The 14,840-nt window shown below is 34.4% G+C and overlaps 4 protein-coding genes across 8 annotated transcripts in view; all 4 read right to left on the minus strand.

The window, feature by feature from the left end:
• Nucleotides 1–373: 373 nt before the first annotated feature.
• Nucleotides 374–5,168, minus strand: LOC18045189 (dipeptidyl aminopeptidase BI). Of its 5 annotated transcripts, XM_024185766.1 has the most exons (11): nucleotides 4,746–5,168; nucleotides 4,247–4,410; nucleotides 3,760–3,982; nucleotides 3,526–3,670; nucleotides 3,231–3,437; nucleotides 3,010–3,144; nucleotides 2,412–2,540; nucleotides 1,726–2,141; nucleotides 1,296–1,512; nucleotides 723–916; nucleotides 374–561 (listed from the first exon to the last, which is right to left on the minus strand). In XM_024185766.1, the coding sequence occupies exons 1-11, from the start codon at nucleotides 5,105–5,107 to the stop codon at nucleotides 438–440; spliced, it is 2,316 nt and encodes a 771-aa protein (XP_024041534.1). In that variant the 5' UTR covers nucleotides 5,108–5,168; the 3' UTR covers nucleotides 374–437. The 5 variants fall into 5 exon arrangements, 3 of the variants coding, with proteins under 3 accessions (XP_024041534.1, XP_024041535.1, XP_024041536.1); XM_024185767.1 differs by lacking the exon at nucleotides 1,296–1,512 and having other exon boundaries at nucleotides 427–561; XM_024185768.1 differs by lacking the exon at nucleotides 723–916 and having other exon boundaries at nucleotides 427–561.
• Nucleotides 5,169–6,200: 1,032 nt separating this feature from the next.
• Nucleotides 6,201–9,437, minus strand: LOC18045190. Its single transcript, XM_006437787.2, has 6 exons — nucleotides 8,938–9,437; nucleotides 8,741–8,844; nucleotides 8,454–8,551; nucleotides 7,632–7,852; nucleotides 6,751–6,800; nucleotides 6,201–6,582 (listed from the first exon to the last, which is right to left on the minus strand). The coding sequence occupies exons 1-6, from the start codon at nucleotides 9,311–9,313 to the stop codon at nucleotides 6,538–6,540; spliced, it is 894 nt and encodes a 297-aa protein (XP_006437850.1). The 5' UTR covers nucleotides 9,314–9,437; the 3' UTR covers nucleotides 6,201–6,537.
• A 2,106-nt stretch (nucleotides 9,438–11,543) lies between these two features.
• LOC18045191 (probable root meristem growth factor 8) lies at nucleotides 11,544–12,947 on the minus strand. The gene is made up of 3 exons (XM_024186749.1): nucleotides 12,796–12,947; nucleotides 12,569–12,685; nucleotides 11,544–11,765 (listed from the first exon to the last, which is right to left on the minus strand). The coding sequence occupies exons 1-3, from the start codon at nucleotides 12,941–12,943 to the stop codon at nucleotides 11,581–11,583; spliced, it is 450 nt and encodes a 149-aa protein (XP_024042517.1). The 5' UTR covers nucleotides 12,944–12,947; the 3' UTR covers nucleotides 11,544–11,580.
• Nucleotides 12,948–14,462: 1,515 nt separating this feature from the next.
• LOC18045192 overlaps nucleotides 14,463–14,840 on the minus strand; it is a 5,868-nt gene continuing 5,490 nt past the window's right edge. Inside the window, exon 6 of the mRNA XM_024186295.1 lies at nucleotides 14,463–14,829. Within this exon, the coding sequence (XP_024042063.1) occupies nucleotides 14,724–14,829 (106 nt within the window). The 3' untranslated portion in view covers nucleotides 14,463–14,723. The remainder of the gene's footprint in view (nucleotides 14,830–14,840) is intronic.

Consider the following 14,840-nt stretch of genomic DNA (forward strand, 5'->3'; position numbering starts at 1 on the left):
ACTATGATTTACTTTCCAACATATTTCTAGTATACGCAGCAAAACCTTTATGCATGTTACACCTTCTGCCGTATATCTTATGATTAAGAAGCCTGTGGCACGAAAAGTAATAAGAAATTGTTTGATTATTTGTTTGAAGAAGCATAAGCCAATGGAGGCAGATCAGGCAAATTGCACGCATCTCCGAGTAGAAGTGACATTTCTTCCACAAGGACTCAATTTCCCTTTCTTAGAAAGGGGGAAAAAAATGATGCGCAATAGAAGACGAGTTGAGAGAAATAAATAAACGATGACATCTCAAGTGCTGATTATTGCTCAACTCAAAGACATTTCATACCTCATAAATTTTATTAAAAGGAAAAAGGAGGGGAAGAAATATTATTAACACCTCATGTTAGTAAGCTTCATTGTTATTTAAATGGCACATTGCAATTCTATCACGTACTTTCACCAAAATGTCCTCCGGTCGTATTTGTCTTCAGAATAACTGAATGAGAACAAGCAGAGCACATTCTATCACGTACTTTGGCCACCCATTTGGCAGCTTCCCAGACTCCAACCCTGATGATAATCAATGATAATTTCTATCAATACAAGTTATTCGATGCAATAGTCGCTTGCAATCCTGATATAAACAAATGTATGGGCAAGTATAAAACACAAGGTAAAATATATATGTCCATGTATTTATAAACAACAGAAAGCACAAGATGTGATTTTGCCTTGCGTCATGAAATGATGCAGTAACAAGCACAGAAGGATGGCAAACACCCGAAGGAATGTTATCATAAGGAGAATAACTTCGGATGTACTCAAATTGGGATTGAATCTGGGGGTTCCCAAATTCTTCATAGTCCAGTTTGGTGAGAGGTAAACTGGGATCCAACATTGTATTACAGATATCAAGAAATGGTACCTGACATAAGTACAGTGCAAACATCAGTGCCAACTTATATTAACAGAGGGTATATACACAAATAACAACATTAGATACCAGCAGTTTGCCTAATGGCTCTTTAATTGTTTTCCTTTCCTCTTCTCCAAGAACAACAAGAAAGAACCAGTAAAACAAAATGTATGTATAAGATCCAACTGGTTTTGAAGAACAAAGAACGGAAAGAAAATATTGAACCTCATGAAATTAAACATTTGCCACATTATCAAAATCCTTTCATTCAACAGGGCTTTAAGATATAAATTAAAAAAAAAAAATCCCAAGAACACAATGCTAGTTTAACCTATAGAGCATCCAAATACTTGTAAAACAATAGTATAAATACTGCTGAAAGTCTAACCTTCAAAATGGCAGCACAAAACAATTTTGGGTACATATTTATAGCTGCTCCTACAAGAAGGCACCCAGCACTATATCCAATGGCACAGAGCTTATCTTTACAAACATAGCCTTCATTAACCAAGTACTTGCCACATGATGTAAGGTCATGGATAGAATTTCTTTTGTATAACCCACTACCAAATTTATGCCATGAAGAATCACCACCGCCACCACCCCTGGCCACAAAAAGAGTTGTCGGTCAAAATATAAATCTTTCACAGGCAACAACAGACACATTCTACATAAGCTAAGAAGGTAGCATTTAAACAGTTTCCAATATGCTACTTGTACCACCCAAACGAACTTACCAGTTGCTCAATGATAAACTTAGTCAAACAAAATTTGCCAACACCATACACATTATGTCAAACAAAATCCAATTAACCAACCTGACATCAGCAAATGCCACCACCCAACCACGATCAAGTAAACTTAGTCGGTCTGTGCACCAACCTTTATCTAGAACTTCTCCGTATGCTCCATAGGCCTGTAAGAGTCCAGAAGACTGATCCCTCAGCCAAGCTTTTCGAGAGTACAAAATAGTGAGAGGAATTTTGACACCATCATGAGATACAACTTCCTTCCTCTCGCAAGAATAGAGTCTGGAAAGCACCTTCCATCCCTGCAACCCACTATTTTGGTAATTGTTGTCCTCACAGTTTCGTGTGTCAATAACTTCATTGGTTTCCAGCTCACATGCAGCTGAATTCAATCCGGCACCATCAGAAGTACCACGTAGTTCCTCTTGCTGTATTATTGAGAATGTCTGTCTTGACATGTCGTAGTCCACAATCATATCAGGCATCTGTGTATTTCAAGAGAGAAGTTAAAGGAATTTAAGGAACCAGATAGATGTTGATATTTTTTTCTCTTTCATCATATCTAAGGTAGAGCCAGAAGTTGGAAAGTTGTTATAATTATGCAATCAAGAGACCAGGCCCTAGGTAGTTGTGCCTCAGGTAGTCTACTAATTCTGAGATACAACTGGCTACTTGAAAGAAGGGGAGACTGAATGAAACAGAGAGTTTTAAAGCATCAAATCCAGTCAAGCAACTAAGCTTATGAGAAGTTATACCACAGGAGATGAGAGTACCGCCCGGTATACAGAGCTCATGAAATCATGGTTTGAACCAGGAACAATGCTACATGAAGATGATGGCAATGGAAAAAACCAAGGGTTAAGATTCTCAATCTCCATCTGGTACTGCATAAAATCAGTTCAAACTTGTTAAAAATGAATATGAGGAATATGTTTATAAGTGTAACAACTAAAGGTAGACACTTTAATTTATATGTAAGAGAGATTTTAAAAAATTTGTTTCTGAGCATATTATAAGTTGATTTCTATCTTATATGTTAATGCTTACATATTGAAGGGAAGCCATACCCATGTGCACAGATGTAACTTATTTCTCAGAGCACAATAATATTCAATAAAATAATAGTACCATAACATGTTCCAAAGTAAATTCCAGTTTCCATTTGCTAAAATGCTACAGTAGTTGTCATATATTGCTATATTGATGAAAGTATTATGATGTGCTTCAACAAAATTGAGTAGCTTTAGAAGATGCATATAAAATAGGAAAACTATCTCTAATATAACAAGCAATAACATGGGATTTTGATGATTCCATGCACGTAAGAGCATGAAAAAGAATATATTTGAATACCTTACACTCAAAATTGATCGATAAGTTGATGGAACATAACATGGGGACACCTTTCTTACTGACAAAAAGCACCAGATGTCCATCAAAGATGTCCATGTCCTGTAAGCTAATATCTTCACCAGGGAGAATGATATTCTGAAACGAAAATAGAAATATGAAAGGAAAAGGAAAAAAATGGATATTTAACAGAATAAGAACGCCAACTAGAAAAATAAAGATACCTGCCAGTTAGCTGAGTACAATTTTTCTGCTCGGCATCTAGCCAAGTAATAGTCTCCACTAGAGCACTCCTCATTTTCACTAAAAGGATAATTCGTAAGAATATAGAAAAAACCATAGTGATGTTCCAAGAAATATTGTACTCCTGGAACACGTTTATGTACTCTTCTCAAGCCACCTAATGGATTGGTCGCATCTATCACATAAACCTGTAAAACCAATAGTATAAACCTCCCAGAAAGAAAATAAGCTTAACTTGCATACTCAAAGAAAACAGTAAGAAATAAGTAAACCTTCCTCAGAAGACGCCCTTGAGTTAGAATTCACAGTTATAAACTTGCCATCTTTGGTACTTGTTATGTCAACACAAAAGCCGGAATCACCTTCTGTAAATATTGGAGCATCATCTGTACTATCTGATCCTAGTTTTGTGCAGAGGACCCTGCCAGGGAAAATAACAAAAATTAAATACAAGGGATGAGAAAGCATTCCCAACCTCCAAGTAAAATGGTTAGACAAAACAGAATTTGCCTGTGAGGTCGTTGATTCTCATCCGAGATTGTATAGAAGAGTGTCCTGCTATCTTGAGCCCACGCCAGGCTGACAACCCCATCAACTGGTAACCTTGGAACTATACATTGATTTCTAAGATCCTTAATTTGAAGCATGAACTGTTCATCACCAGAAGTATCAATCGTGTATGCAAGAAAATTGTGGTCTGGTGAAACTCGGCATGTACCCACATGAACGTAACCTAGAAAAGCAATAATGCCAAGTAAAATTAACCTCAAAGAAAATAAAACCGGGTTAAAACTGTGTGGCAACAAGCAATACAAAGGGTCCAAGACAAAGGTAAGACTCAAGTGACTTTCAGAAGTACACTAACATTGACATATTATCAGCTTTGCCCTTACACTAGCCAAAAACCAGTAAGGAAGGATAAAAAAACTGTGTCGGCTCAACAAAAATTCTAACTAAAGGGGAATGCCATAAGCCCATAGGCCCAAGCAAAACTCACCATATTTTTCAGCAATTTCATTCCAATCAAGCAAAATCTCCTCCTTTCCAAATCCTCCTCTCACATTATGGAATACTGTCTGCAGCCAACCACTTTTTTCAGTCTCTAACCTCCTACATAGAAGCGGGTACTCCTTCCCCTCTGGTATGTATTGGTAGTATAACCTAGCAAGTATCGATAAAAGCAGGCCCTATTGATTTTCAAACACAATTACCGCCAAAAGGGAAATGCTATTTAACTAATGATACACAAGGTCATCAATCAAATTGACAGTAAGAGAGAACATTTTCTCAGAGATTGCATTCTATGAATAAAATCTAAACTTTGCATTCATAAATACTGACAATAACTCAATAAGCATATGCAGAATTAATTTAACAGTAATTAACTCCGAGATTTTAACATTCTAGAAACAAGGGAAAAAAAAAGGTCTAGAAATTTATAAAAGAAGGTCAAATAGGAAAAACCGCAAAATGGGCAAGTATGGAAATGGACGAACCAAGGTCCCCAACGCTCAGGAGGAGTTGAAATGTTGGAGGGCATTCGGTTTTTCATCTCAGAAAACAGAGTACGTTGCAGGGTTTGAGTGTCAGACATGAAAGCTTGAGCATAGGAGTTTTCATGGTTGAGGTAGTTGATAAAATCAGGGTCGTTGGTGTTTTTCATCCAATGGTAGGGGTCTTGCCATGTCAGCCCATGAGCCGAGGCTTCGTATGGAATTTTCTTTGGGACAGGAGGTGGAGGTGAAGATGAAGCCAGGGTGTGTGCTCCTGCTCTGTTAAGAGCAGAGGATATGGCGGGGAGTAATTCTAAGCGACAGGTTCGGGGTATAATCAAAGTTAGGAGCGATGTCTGAGCCATGAATGATGCTTGATAAAGCGCAAAGTTTAAAGAGCTCTTTTATACGTAGGCGTTGGAGCTGGAGATGGTTCAAAGAGTTAGATTTTTTTTTTTAAGAAAAACCATTATTTTTAAAAATATTTTTACCACATTTATTTTGTGCTATATATACATATACATCTAAACAGCATAAAATTTTAACATAATATTTACACCGCTTTTATTTTCAAACTTATATTAATCAACTATTTTGACATTAAAAATAAATATTTTATCACCAAATAAATTAAAAAATTATTTTATTATATAAAATTTTAAAAAATAAAAAATTATAATTATAAAAATACTCTTAAATTTAATAAATAAATCTCAAAATCTAAGATGATAATTTTTAAATTAAATTACGATTAATAAATTAACATCTCGTAACTATAATTTTTTATATTATAATTTCATTTAACTTTTGTAATTAAATTATAAAGATGTTTACAAAAATTAACTTGATAATTTTTAAATGAAATATAATTAAAAAAATTAATATATTGAATTTGTGATTTATTTATTTTATTAAATTTAAGGGTATTCTCATAATTATAATATTTTTGTTTTTTAAAATTTTATAGAAGAAAACAATTTTTTAATTTGTTCAGGAATAAAATGTTTATTTTTTAATATTAAAGTGATTTATTGATACAAATTTAAAGACAAAGGCAGTGAAAAAATATGTCAAAATTTTAAGATGGTGTGTGTGTATATATATATATATGATAAAATAAAAATAATGTAGAGATAATTTACCAAAAATAAAATGTTTGTTAATTTCTGTGATTCGATTTTAAATTTTAATTTTCGCGAAGAAAGGAGACCAGCTATGTGATCTCCATGAAGACAACAATTAAAACGCATTCATCATAGTCTCTGAAACGAATTTAAGCTGTTTTACAAAATCTTTCATTTCATCACCTTCAAGAGTTAAATCATTTTACAAACTTCATCGAACGCTTCACCTTCAGCAGGCCTCAAGGTATGGTCTCTCCGGGCATTCGATTTCAAGAAACACAGTTGTAGCTATTTTCACATTCATGCATTCATTCTTGCTCATCAGTACCACATATTGAATAAACTTTAGATGTTCTCGAAATCTAAAATTAAAAAAAAAAATTATGAATTAACCAAATGGTGCTGTACAAAGCAAATAAAGGTTCTAAGCTCCCCCTGCTTGATTAACATATTGTAACTTGTTACCTTCATCATCAACACAAAGAATTACACAAAGAAGTTAATATCTATAAGACTATAATCTAATAAATCGGAGACATATAAGATTATCCAACTAACCAATCAGACCAGCTACCTCCACCATACATTCACCAACAAACTTTCAGATAAAGCCACACTTCATTTTCTTTTATTTCGTATAATCCCTTGAACTGGCAGCATTCTAACCTATTCTAAGTAGCTTCCACCTTCTCTGAATGCTTATCATCCTCAACATCCTGCATTTGTACAGGTAGTGCATGCTCAGCATATCGTGTTAACCAAATTGAGGTGAATCCTCAAATTAAATCACAAAGCTACATCAAAGTGAATCAAAAAGGGCCAATATCGGACAGATAATGCCGCAGAATTGCCATAAATGAAATCATAAGATAATTTCAACTTACAGAATTGCCAATCTTGTCAAAATCATCATCAAAGTTCCCATCAGCGTCATCTGAAAGACAATGTACTAATTAACAACTTGAATGAATAGTTGCCAAAATGAATACCAAAGATGATAAACATGCAAATGATCAAGTACGCTTATTCAAAAGTTCGTTTCTCTATTGCACATTTAAAAGTTGGTTTATAGATAAAGTAAAACTAGAATCCTGTTCTAGGCACAGTATCAACTGCTTCATCAGAAAGGATCAGCAAGTGACAAACACAATACAACTAACAGGCGACACTTGAGCACACTGCATGCACCAATGATGACCAGCAAGAAACAAAGTATTTATGGGGAGGAGTATAGTGGACAGGTTAGATCAGCTCATTATAGAAAACTGATTTAAATAATTATTTCCCTATGTTATTCCAGCACAATGAGGTTGTCCAAGAGTTAACCATAAAGTCATTGCAACAACAACTAAATCCTGTTGAACTATTGTCCAAAAGAGATGCTTCCCCAGTTATTATCCATAACATATCTCTCAAGTGTTTTCAAATAAAAAAAGCACTGAAGCATTTCATGTTTCCATGAGACATTCCAGCATCCTCTTATGCAACTGCTCAACTTTCCTACAGTCAGTACCACTTTGGCAATTTCACAATGGACTGATCCATTATTTCGTCATCAAAAATAACAACATTCCTCAAAGTGAATTGTGTGAAAAGTTCACACACTTAAAACTGCACTGAATTTTCAATCATATCATAGCCTCCAGGATCAGGCAATCAAAGTTTGTACAAAGTGAAAAATATGTGACAATCAGATTGAAAATAAATGTAAGATTACATATGGAAGTTCATCTTGACATCGAACCCAGAAGGTTAAGGTACATACCTGGACCTCCATCACTTCCATCACTTTCTTCAAGATCCCCCAAAAGATATGTATCCAAGTCCTGCTCAATTGATGAGGAAGTTGAAGTCCTACTTTTCAAGTTCTTCTCTGTAACCTCTGATTTACTAGTTTCCCCAACAATTGGAGTTGGCTTCACAGTATCATCTGTCATCTTCTTTTCATCTTTGAGCTTAATCTCTTCCATGTACTGCTTCTCGTACCTGATTGTTGGCATAGCAAGAAAAGGAGATCCAATTTCATTAATTAAATAAGTAACTTTATTTTCTAAGCATATGTGGTTAAATTCCAGGTTTTTCTTATGAAGCTGAATTATATACAAGTTGTAAAAGTACGATGTAAAAAACTCTTCTTCTCATTTAGCAATCAAAATCCACCTCAATGGGGCAGTGTGAGGTAGTATCAAAACAATGAAACTGACAAATACTGGCTTAAGTGGTTACTGTCAACTATACTAAAATGTATGACCCATACAGTCACACAACAAGCTACTTCTCTAAAAGATCCAAATCATGTATTCATTCATTTGTATAATTCATTATGAGTAATATAAATTTAAACAATAGATGAAATTTAGTTTACCCATTAATATGATATTGAAAAGAATAAACATCCACAATACATTATATGAATTCAATTGTTATACTTGGGTTTATTTCTTTGCTTTTAACAGTGCAACCAAAAAAATGAACCAATCTTGACAGAACATCAATATTTATACCAAAACATCCATCAATATAACTTTGTAACTGCAAGGAAATCACAGCAAAAACAGGGAGTACATGGAAATTAGAAGCTACTTACGGAGCCACGTGAGTGCTCACAAGGGTAAAATATATCTTCCAGAATTTCCTTTCTTTCATAACACGCGGACATAATTCATATCTTAACTTGGAGATCCCCTGCAACAAAAAGTACACTTCACAACATCAAAGACAAATTCCCAATTTAATCTACAGAATATACAAATTAACAACACACACTCCTTAAATTTACAGGCAATCACTTATAAGCGCACAGTTTCTTTCCTTGATTTGTGATGAACTAAATTATTAAAGCAAAAAACAACAAAATCTTGACAAGAAACTAACCTTGACAGTGGCGAGAACAAGCGTGGCATGTCTCTCTTGCCACTCCGTCAGATCCTTCCGTACATTCGACGTCGTGTTTGGCACATCAGAGGCCTCAGCTTCATCTACACACTCGTCAGACAAACGAACAAAACAAAATTTTCAAAAATTATTAAAAAAAAAACAGACATTTTGACTTAATTTACTTTTCTGCCAACCTTGAATAGGAAAGTTCTGGAATGTACTAGAAGTGAGTCCTTTAACAAAGTCTCTCAAGTCATCGGTGATGCCGAACTTCTGAAGCTCCAAATCCGAGACGGTGGGGCCGGAGGAAGAGCTGGCAATGGACGATAAAGAGGAGGCGAGCTGAGGCGGAATGATGTCGGTGATTGACTTGATAGGGATCTGATCGGCTTGCTTAAGCGCCGCCGTTTTGAACTCATCGGCTTTCTTCGACGCCTCCAGCGCGAATTCTTTAGACTTTTTAGCAGTCTCGGCGAACAGATCGGCGATTTTCGTGGAGTTCGTCAGGGATTGAGACTTATTCGCCGCTTCTTCCGCGAAGGTTTTGGCTTTGTTCCAAAAACTCTCCATTTTTTCACGTTCCGGTCTATCTCTTGTTTGTCCTTTGCTTCTTGTACTGCCCCTAGTAGCAGCAGCAGCAGCAGCAGGCTAGCAGCTCCTGCTCCTTCGTTAGTACGTTACTACGTTTATGATAGTTAATGCGACGCCGTTTCATTCTTATATGCGAAATATTATATGATGATGATAAATTAAATTTATTTGATAATTTAATTGATGGAATTATTATTAATTACCTTTAAATAAAATTTTTTAATATAAACATTAATTATTAAATTAACATTTTATCTCATTTTATTTTTTTCTAATTCAAGATAAGGGGTATTTCGGACATTTACTTAAATTTCAAATAGTTCCGTTAAACATAACGGTCAAATTAACGGAATTGGGTATGGAGTGAGTATTTTCGAAATATATGGGTGCGTGGCGAAAAATGTTGAAACATTTGGGGGCAGGACAAAATTAACCCTATGCGAAATGATCAAGCGACAAGCAATGTCAGCCCGTCACTCACTCCATAAACGTGTTGCTACTACGTGCTAATTATGTTGTCGTGAGTACGTAGTACAGTCCTCGTTTGGTCGCGAGGAGAATTCAATCTGTTTTCTTATTGCAAATATTACATTTCTTTTCTCCACTTACGAGATCCGAATGGAATCCCAAATATCTTATTTTTATTTAGATTTTATCAATCGCATTAATTGATATCTATACAATTAAATTTGTTTTTTTATATACATGTCAATTGGCTCAGTAAGAGAATTATTACATTTATAATGTTTTAATTATTAGATAATTGAGTGGAAATAGTCTTTTTCCTACGAAATATGAGTGGCGTGGACACTTCTCAAATATTAAAAAATATTAGAGAGAGTTTAAAATATTCGAGAGTTTAAAAAATCTGAGTAGCGTTTCAGTACATGTCAAGAGAATATCCTAGTTGTATAAGTTGTTTGTAAATATAAATGTTTCAGAGGAGTACATGCTAATAGGAGGTCTCAATTGTATAATTTATTTGTAAATATTAATTATAATATCTGATGTAATATCAGTAACAGTCTTATATAACAGTATTAAAAAAAAGATTTGCCAAGATAGATATTTATTTATAAAGGCACGTGCTAGGTTGAGCATGGTTTATGTATATTCATATTGGCATCAAGGACTGAGCCCATTTACCACAGTGTAAACAAACAAATCATCCAACAAATTATCTAAAATGTAATTATGTAAGGAAGGTTTGTCTCGATTAAGTATGATCATTTCTTTCCTTGCAAAATACATACATACATACATGTCTAATTAGGATAATCTCATTTTAACAAAATAAGAATGTTATTAACAGATAAAAAGTTACAGATTTAAAATACACTAATAGTTAAAAAATAATATCTAATGTATTGAAATAAGTAATTTTTTTTAATATTTTAACGATATTTTGACTTTGTTAAAGTAAGAAAATACATTGGAGAATGACTCTCTGTATATAATATGTAATTTTGTTTACATATTAGAAGTACTTTATTTTATAAACAATTAGCCAATGCAAGTTTGCAACAAGCACCGGTGCAATCGAGCTATTATTATTGCTCTTTGTTTTTTGTAAGGGATATACATATATAACAATGAGTTAATTTGATCGTTAATTATTCATTAAGTATTACTAGATAGCTTCTAAAAAAAAGGAAGTATTAGATAAAAAAATTTTAAAAAAAATAATTAGCACATTGATTAATGTGTGAATCAAATCAAAGTCAATGGTTGAATATTGTGGCAAATGGTCAAACACAAGATTTCCTCGGTTAATTAGCCCAGTCGACAATCGATTACAAAAAAAAAACAAATCACATGCGAAGCGTACGGCGTGATAAAGCGTAGAGTCTATCAAGGATAATGGACACACCCATTCACATCAAAACACAAAAACTCGCTGGTAACTTGTGAAAGCGCGTTACCGAAATATTGGAGTTCGTAGCTAACTAACTAAATTAAACCAAAAAAAAAGGGGAGAAAATTCACGGATTATCTTATTACATTCGAAAATAAAGGTCCCCAGTTTTTAGAAATAGGGTTAAAAATGTCGGCCATAAACTGATACATAATATGGGATAGATTTGTATTTAAAAAGAGAGAGAGAGAGAGAGAGAGAAATAACGTACGGCAGCGCTCCGCGAATCACTAATTAATTATAAAGTATATAGACAAAATTAAAATACAATAACAAAATTTGGAAACCAAAAGAGGTTAGTGCGGGGCAGTTTCCACGGGGGGGCATGTATTCAGGGAGCAGCGGCCGGCAAGGACTTGTTGTGGATAGGGCGTCGTCTTTTGACGTGAGAATAATCCATCGTAAAATATTGAGACGTGTCTCCTCCTTCCACCCATTCTTGCCGTGTCCCGCCTCCGGGCTTCACTCCTTGTTCTTTGTTGTTCTTGTACTTGTTGTTAAGCCTGTTTGTATTACCTAACCCATTTCACATTTCAAATATTTTAATCACATAATCATTCATAATTTTATATACATACACGTAGGAAGCTTGTTTTTTTATATATGCGCTATCAGATTTTGCGAGATCATTTATTTATTTTTGTAGCATGGAAAACATCTCTTTAAAGGGAGAAAAAAAAAGGCTTAATATTCGAAAGAAGTGTAAAGGGGTCAGCTCGGAGGTTCAAAGAAAGAAAGCATTGAAGTTATGATGGACTTTTTTAATGTACGTGTGTTATGTATAGAAATGACTCCGAACCTATTTATTTCAAGATTGAAGTTTCCATTTCGTAGTAATTATAATTTTAAAATCATAAATATCAAAATACCTTGTAAATCCTTAAATTATCAAGAAAACCTCTTATGTATTAAAGGTTCAATTTAATATTATGTGCATGCATGGCCTTAGACACTTTGTTTATCTTATAGATATATCGTAGACTGTCCGCTTAATTAGAATTGATAATCAGTTCATTTGCATGCATATCTGTATGGAACATGGACGTACGTGAATAATTAGGAGTAAGGGAGCATGCCTTAATTTATTTCAATTTTTAGTTGGAAGGAAATGAAAAAGAAAGGAGGGGAAAGAAATAAGAGAAGAAGGTGAATTCCGAGACAAACCAACAATAGAATTGAAATTTATCTTCTTTTCTTCTTATTTTCGCTCCCCTCCTCACCTTTCCACTCCTCTCATTTCTTCCAACCAAACGTGGACTTAAAACTTTCTAAATGCAAGTGTTCTTTTTATAATTCACAGTTAATAGATGGATGATTACCAGCTGAAACATCCTCCTTATGGGTCATTTTGTCTTGAGCTTCAAGTCCTTTAACTTCAGCAGTGAGCACTCTGAGCTTCCTCGGCAGCGTCAGTCGAGAAAGTTGAACTTCTTTAGCTACTTGCAACGCAACAAAATCATTAATTAAGCTAACGATCATGGAGAGAGAAGATAAAGAGAAACAAGAAAGACTGAGAGAGAGCTAGAAGAAGCTCTTAATTAATTACCTTGTACATCATGGGTTGGTTGCAGCTGAATTTCCAAAGAAGCAAAAGGAGTCTGCGACAAATAGAGGCTTATGCAAAGCACACTAGTGATGACTCTCATCAGCTCCATAATTACTTTAAGCTTTCGCAGATGATGAATATTTTGCATGCAAAGCTGGCTTGCTTATGATCTTTTTGTGCTTGTGAATTGGAGTTTATAACAAGAGGATGAAGCCCCAAGAAAGAGAGAGAAAAAGACACATACACTCGTACACAAAGCACAAAATTGTAGAGTTCCAAAACAAGTACTCCAAATATCTTATTTTTACACTTGCCTTTTTGGGAGACTTCACAGTTCACACCATTTGAGATTTTGAGTTGCATATATGTTTTTGTCACATATTATAACAGAGGGCCCCTGATTTTCAAATATTTTAACAATAATGTCCACACAGTGCTACACATATCGACATCAAACCAAAATGCTAGTAACTTTTGAGATACAGCAACAGCTAGATATATCTTTTTCGCTCATTTGGGGAAAGAAAATATTTGATAATGAAACTGTGACGCACTTAATTCTTATCATTCTTAGCAAAAGAGAAGGCAGGCCAGCTCATTTCATTCGTTAAGCTTGAATCATTAAGCAAGCAAGAATTATATGGCCTGGATATGTAGCTTCTTCAACTACTTTAACTCCAATTTCCAAATGCTTAAGAGGAAGCACTCTCAGAGGACATTGACATCACATAACCACCAATTTTTGGCGTCTAGCTTAGCTTAATTGACTTAAAAAGTCTTTAATAATTCACAATAAAGTGATTCCATGAGTACATTGGTCTCTTATAAAAATTTGTCACGTGTATTTTAGCTAAAATGATGAGGGGTAAATCATTCTTATCTAGGGTTTGAGCCAATACCTGTTAGCCTTTGTATTTTAAAAAACTATCCAAAATGTCTCTATTGTATAATTATATATATCTTTGACAAGAACTGTTTAATTATTTATCACTGTTCATATGATATATGTCATATTTAATATGACATATATCATATACTAGACGATTAGAGTGTTTATAGGTTTGTCATCTTCACAAATATTTTTTTTAATATTTTCTTTAATTACGTAATTCTTCTTTTGTATATTTACGAGTGGTAGGGTTTGTCAATTCTAAAATATTGGTCTACTTCTTGGGACGGTTTTGTTAGCATTAATATTTTCCTTTAGCGTTCTTTCGTTTGAAAATTTTGCCTCGTTCGCTTTCCAAAGGGACTAATTAACTTCCAAGGTTAAATTTTTTTTTTTTTTTAAAAAAAAGGAATTATCTTTTGTCGAAGATTTGCCATCTCTTCAAGGTGTGAATCATTTTGCATGCTCAGCGGATTTACGCGGGACAAACTTTGGTCATCTTTTGACCACGTAAAAGGATTGAGGCTGTAAATCGAAAGGTGCCAGACAAAGACGTGGGACGGTGGAAGTGTACGTCCATCATGCCATACAAAATTTGCAAATCAAGATTTACATTCATTTATTAATAATATTAAGGTATCTTGAAATGTGTCAAACCATCGATCGCACTCACGGATTCACACAAGGAAATTCCGAAATGGAGTCCAATTTCGGAAGACAAAACTATACATAATATACAAAGCCGGTTAATCACTGTTACAGCAGTAAACAAGAAAAATTAAACCGATCAAGAGAATGAATTTTAGAAGAATTAAGGTTATACTCGCAGACCAATGGGACTAAAATCAATGCATAATGCAATAAACCTACCGCACGGTACAATCCAAGCCAGATCAAGAGGATCACGGTGTATACCTATCTATATTGCTCAATAAACCATACTATAAGGGGGTAGATAAACAAAAAGAACTACAATATCAGATTTTGATGATGTATATATATTTTCGAACTTGAACCTATTGATAGAAAGATAGAACAATCAGAATCTACAGCAAAGAAGGCCCTGCTTCCACTTATGCTTCCGATAGTGCCTCCGGTCAGCTTTTGCCATTCTTACTGGACTACGGTCCCACTCAGTCTGCAATCTGTCAATGTG

Source organism: Citrus clementina, unplaced genomic scaffold, assembly GCF_000493195.1.
Source record: "Citrus clementina cultivar Clemenules unplaced genomic scaffold, Citrus_clementina_v1.0 scaffold_4, whole genome shotgun sequence".
Classification (NCBI taxonomy): domain Eukaryota; kingdom Viridiplantae; phylum Streptophyta; class Magnoliopsida; order Sapindales; family Rutaceae; genus Citrus; species Citrus x clementina.

What these genes read in the sequence shown, in the direction of transcription:
- LOC18045189 (XM_024185766.1), bottom strand. Translation starts at nt 5,107, where the DNA reads ATGGCTCAGACATCGCTCCTAACTTTGATTATACCCCGAACCTGTCGC. An exon ending in ACTCAAGGGCGTCTTCTGAG is followed by an intron (nt 3,438 to 3,525) that starts GAAGGTTTACTT and finishes TTGGTTTTACAG; the next exon opens with GTTTATGTGATAGATGCGAC. An exon ending in TTTGTGCTGCCATTTTGAAG is followed by an intron (nt 917 to 1,295) that starts GTTAGACTTTCA and finishes TACTTATGTCAG; the next exon opens with GTACCATTTCTTGATATCTG.
- LOC18045190 (XM_006437787.2), bottom strand. Translation starts at nt 9,313, where the DNA reads ATGGAGAGTTTTTGGAACAAAGCCAAAACCTTCGCGGAAGAAGCGGCG. An exon ending in CCAGAACTTTCCTATTCAAG is followed by an intron (nt 8,845 to 8,937) that starts GTTGGCAGAAAA and finishes ACGAGTGTGTAG; the next exon opens with ATGAAGCTGAGGCCTCTGAT. An exon ending in TTGACAAGATTGGCAATTCT is followed by an intron (nt 6,583 to 6,750) that starts GTAAGTTGAAAT and finishes GTACAAATGCAG; the next exon opens with GATGTTGAGGATGATAAGCA.
- LOC18045191 (XM_024186749.1), bottom strand. Translation starts at nt 12,943, where the DNA reads ATGCAAAATATTCATCATCTGCGAAAGCTTAAAGTAATTATGGAGCTG. An exon ending in ACCAACCCATGATGTACAAG is followed by an intron (nt 12,686 to 12,795) that starts GTAATTAATTAA and finishes CGTTGCAAGTAG; the next exon opens with CTAAAGAAGTTCAACTTTCT. An exon ending in TAAGGAGGATGTTTCAGCTG is followed by an intron (nt 11,766 to 12,568) that starts GTAATCATCCAT and finishes GAAATGGGTTAG; the next exon opens with GTAATACAAACAGGCTTAAC.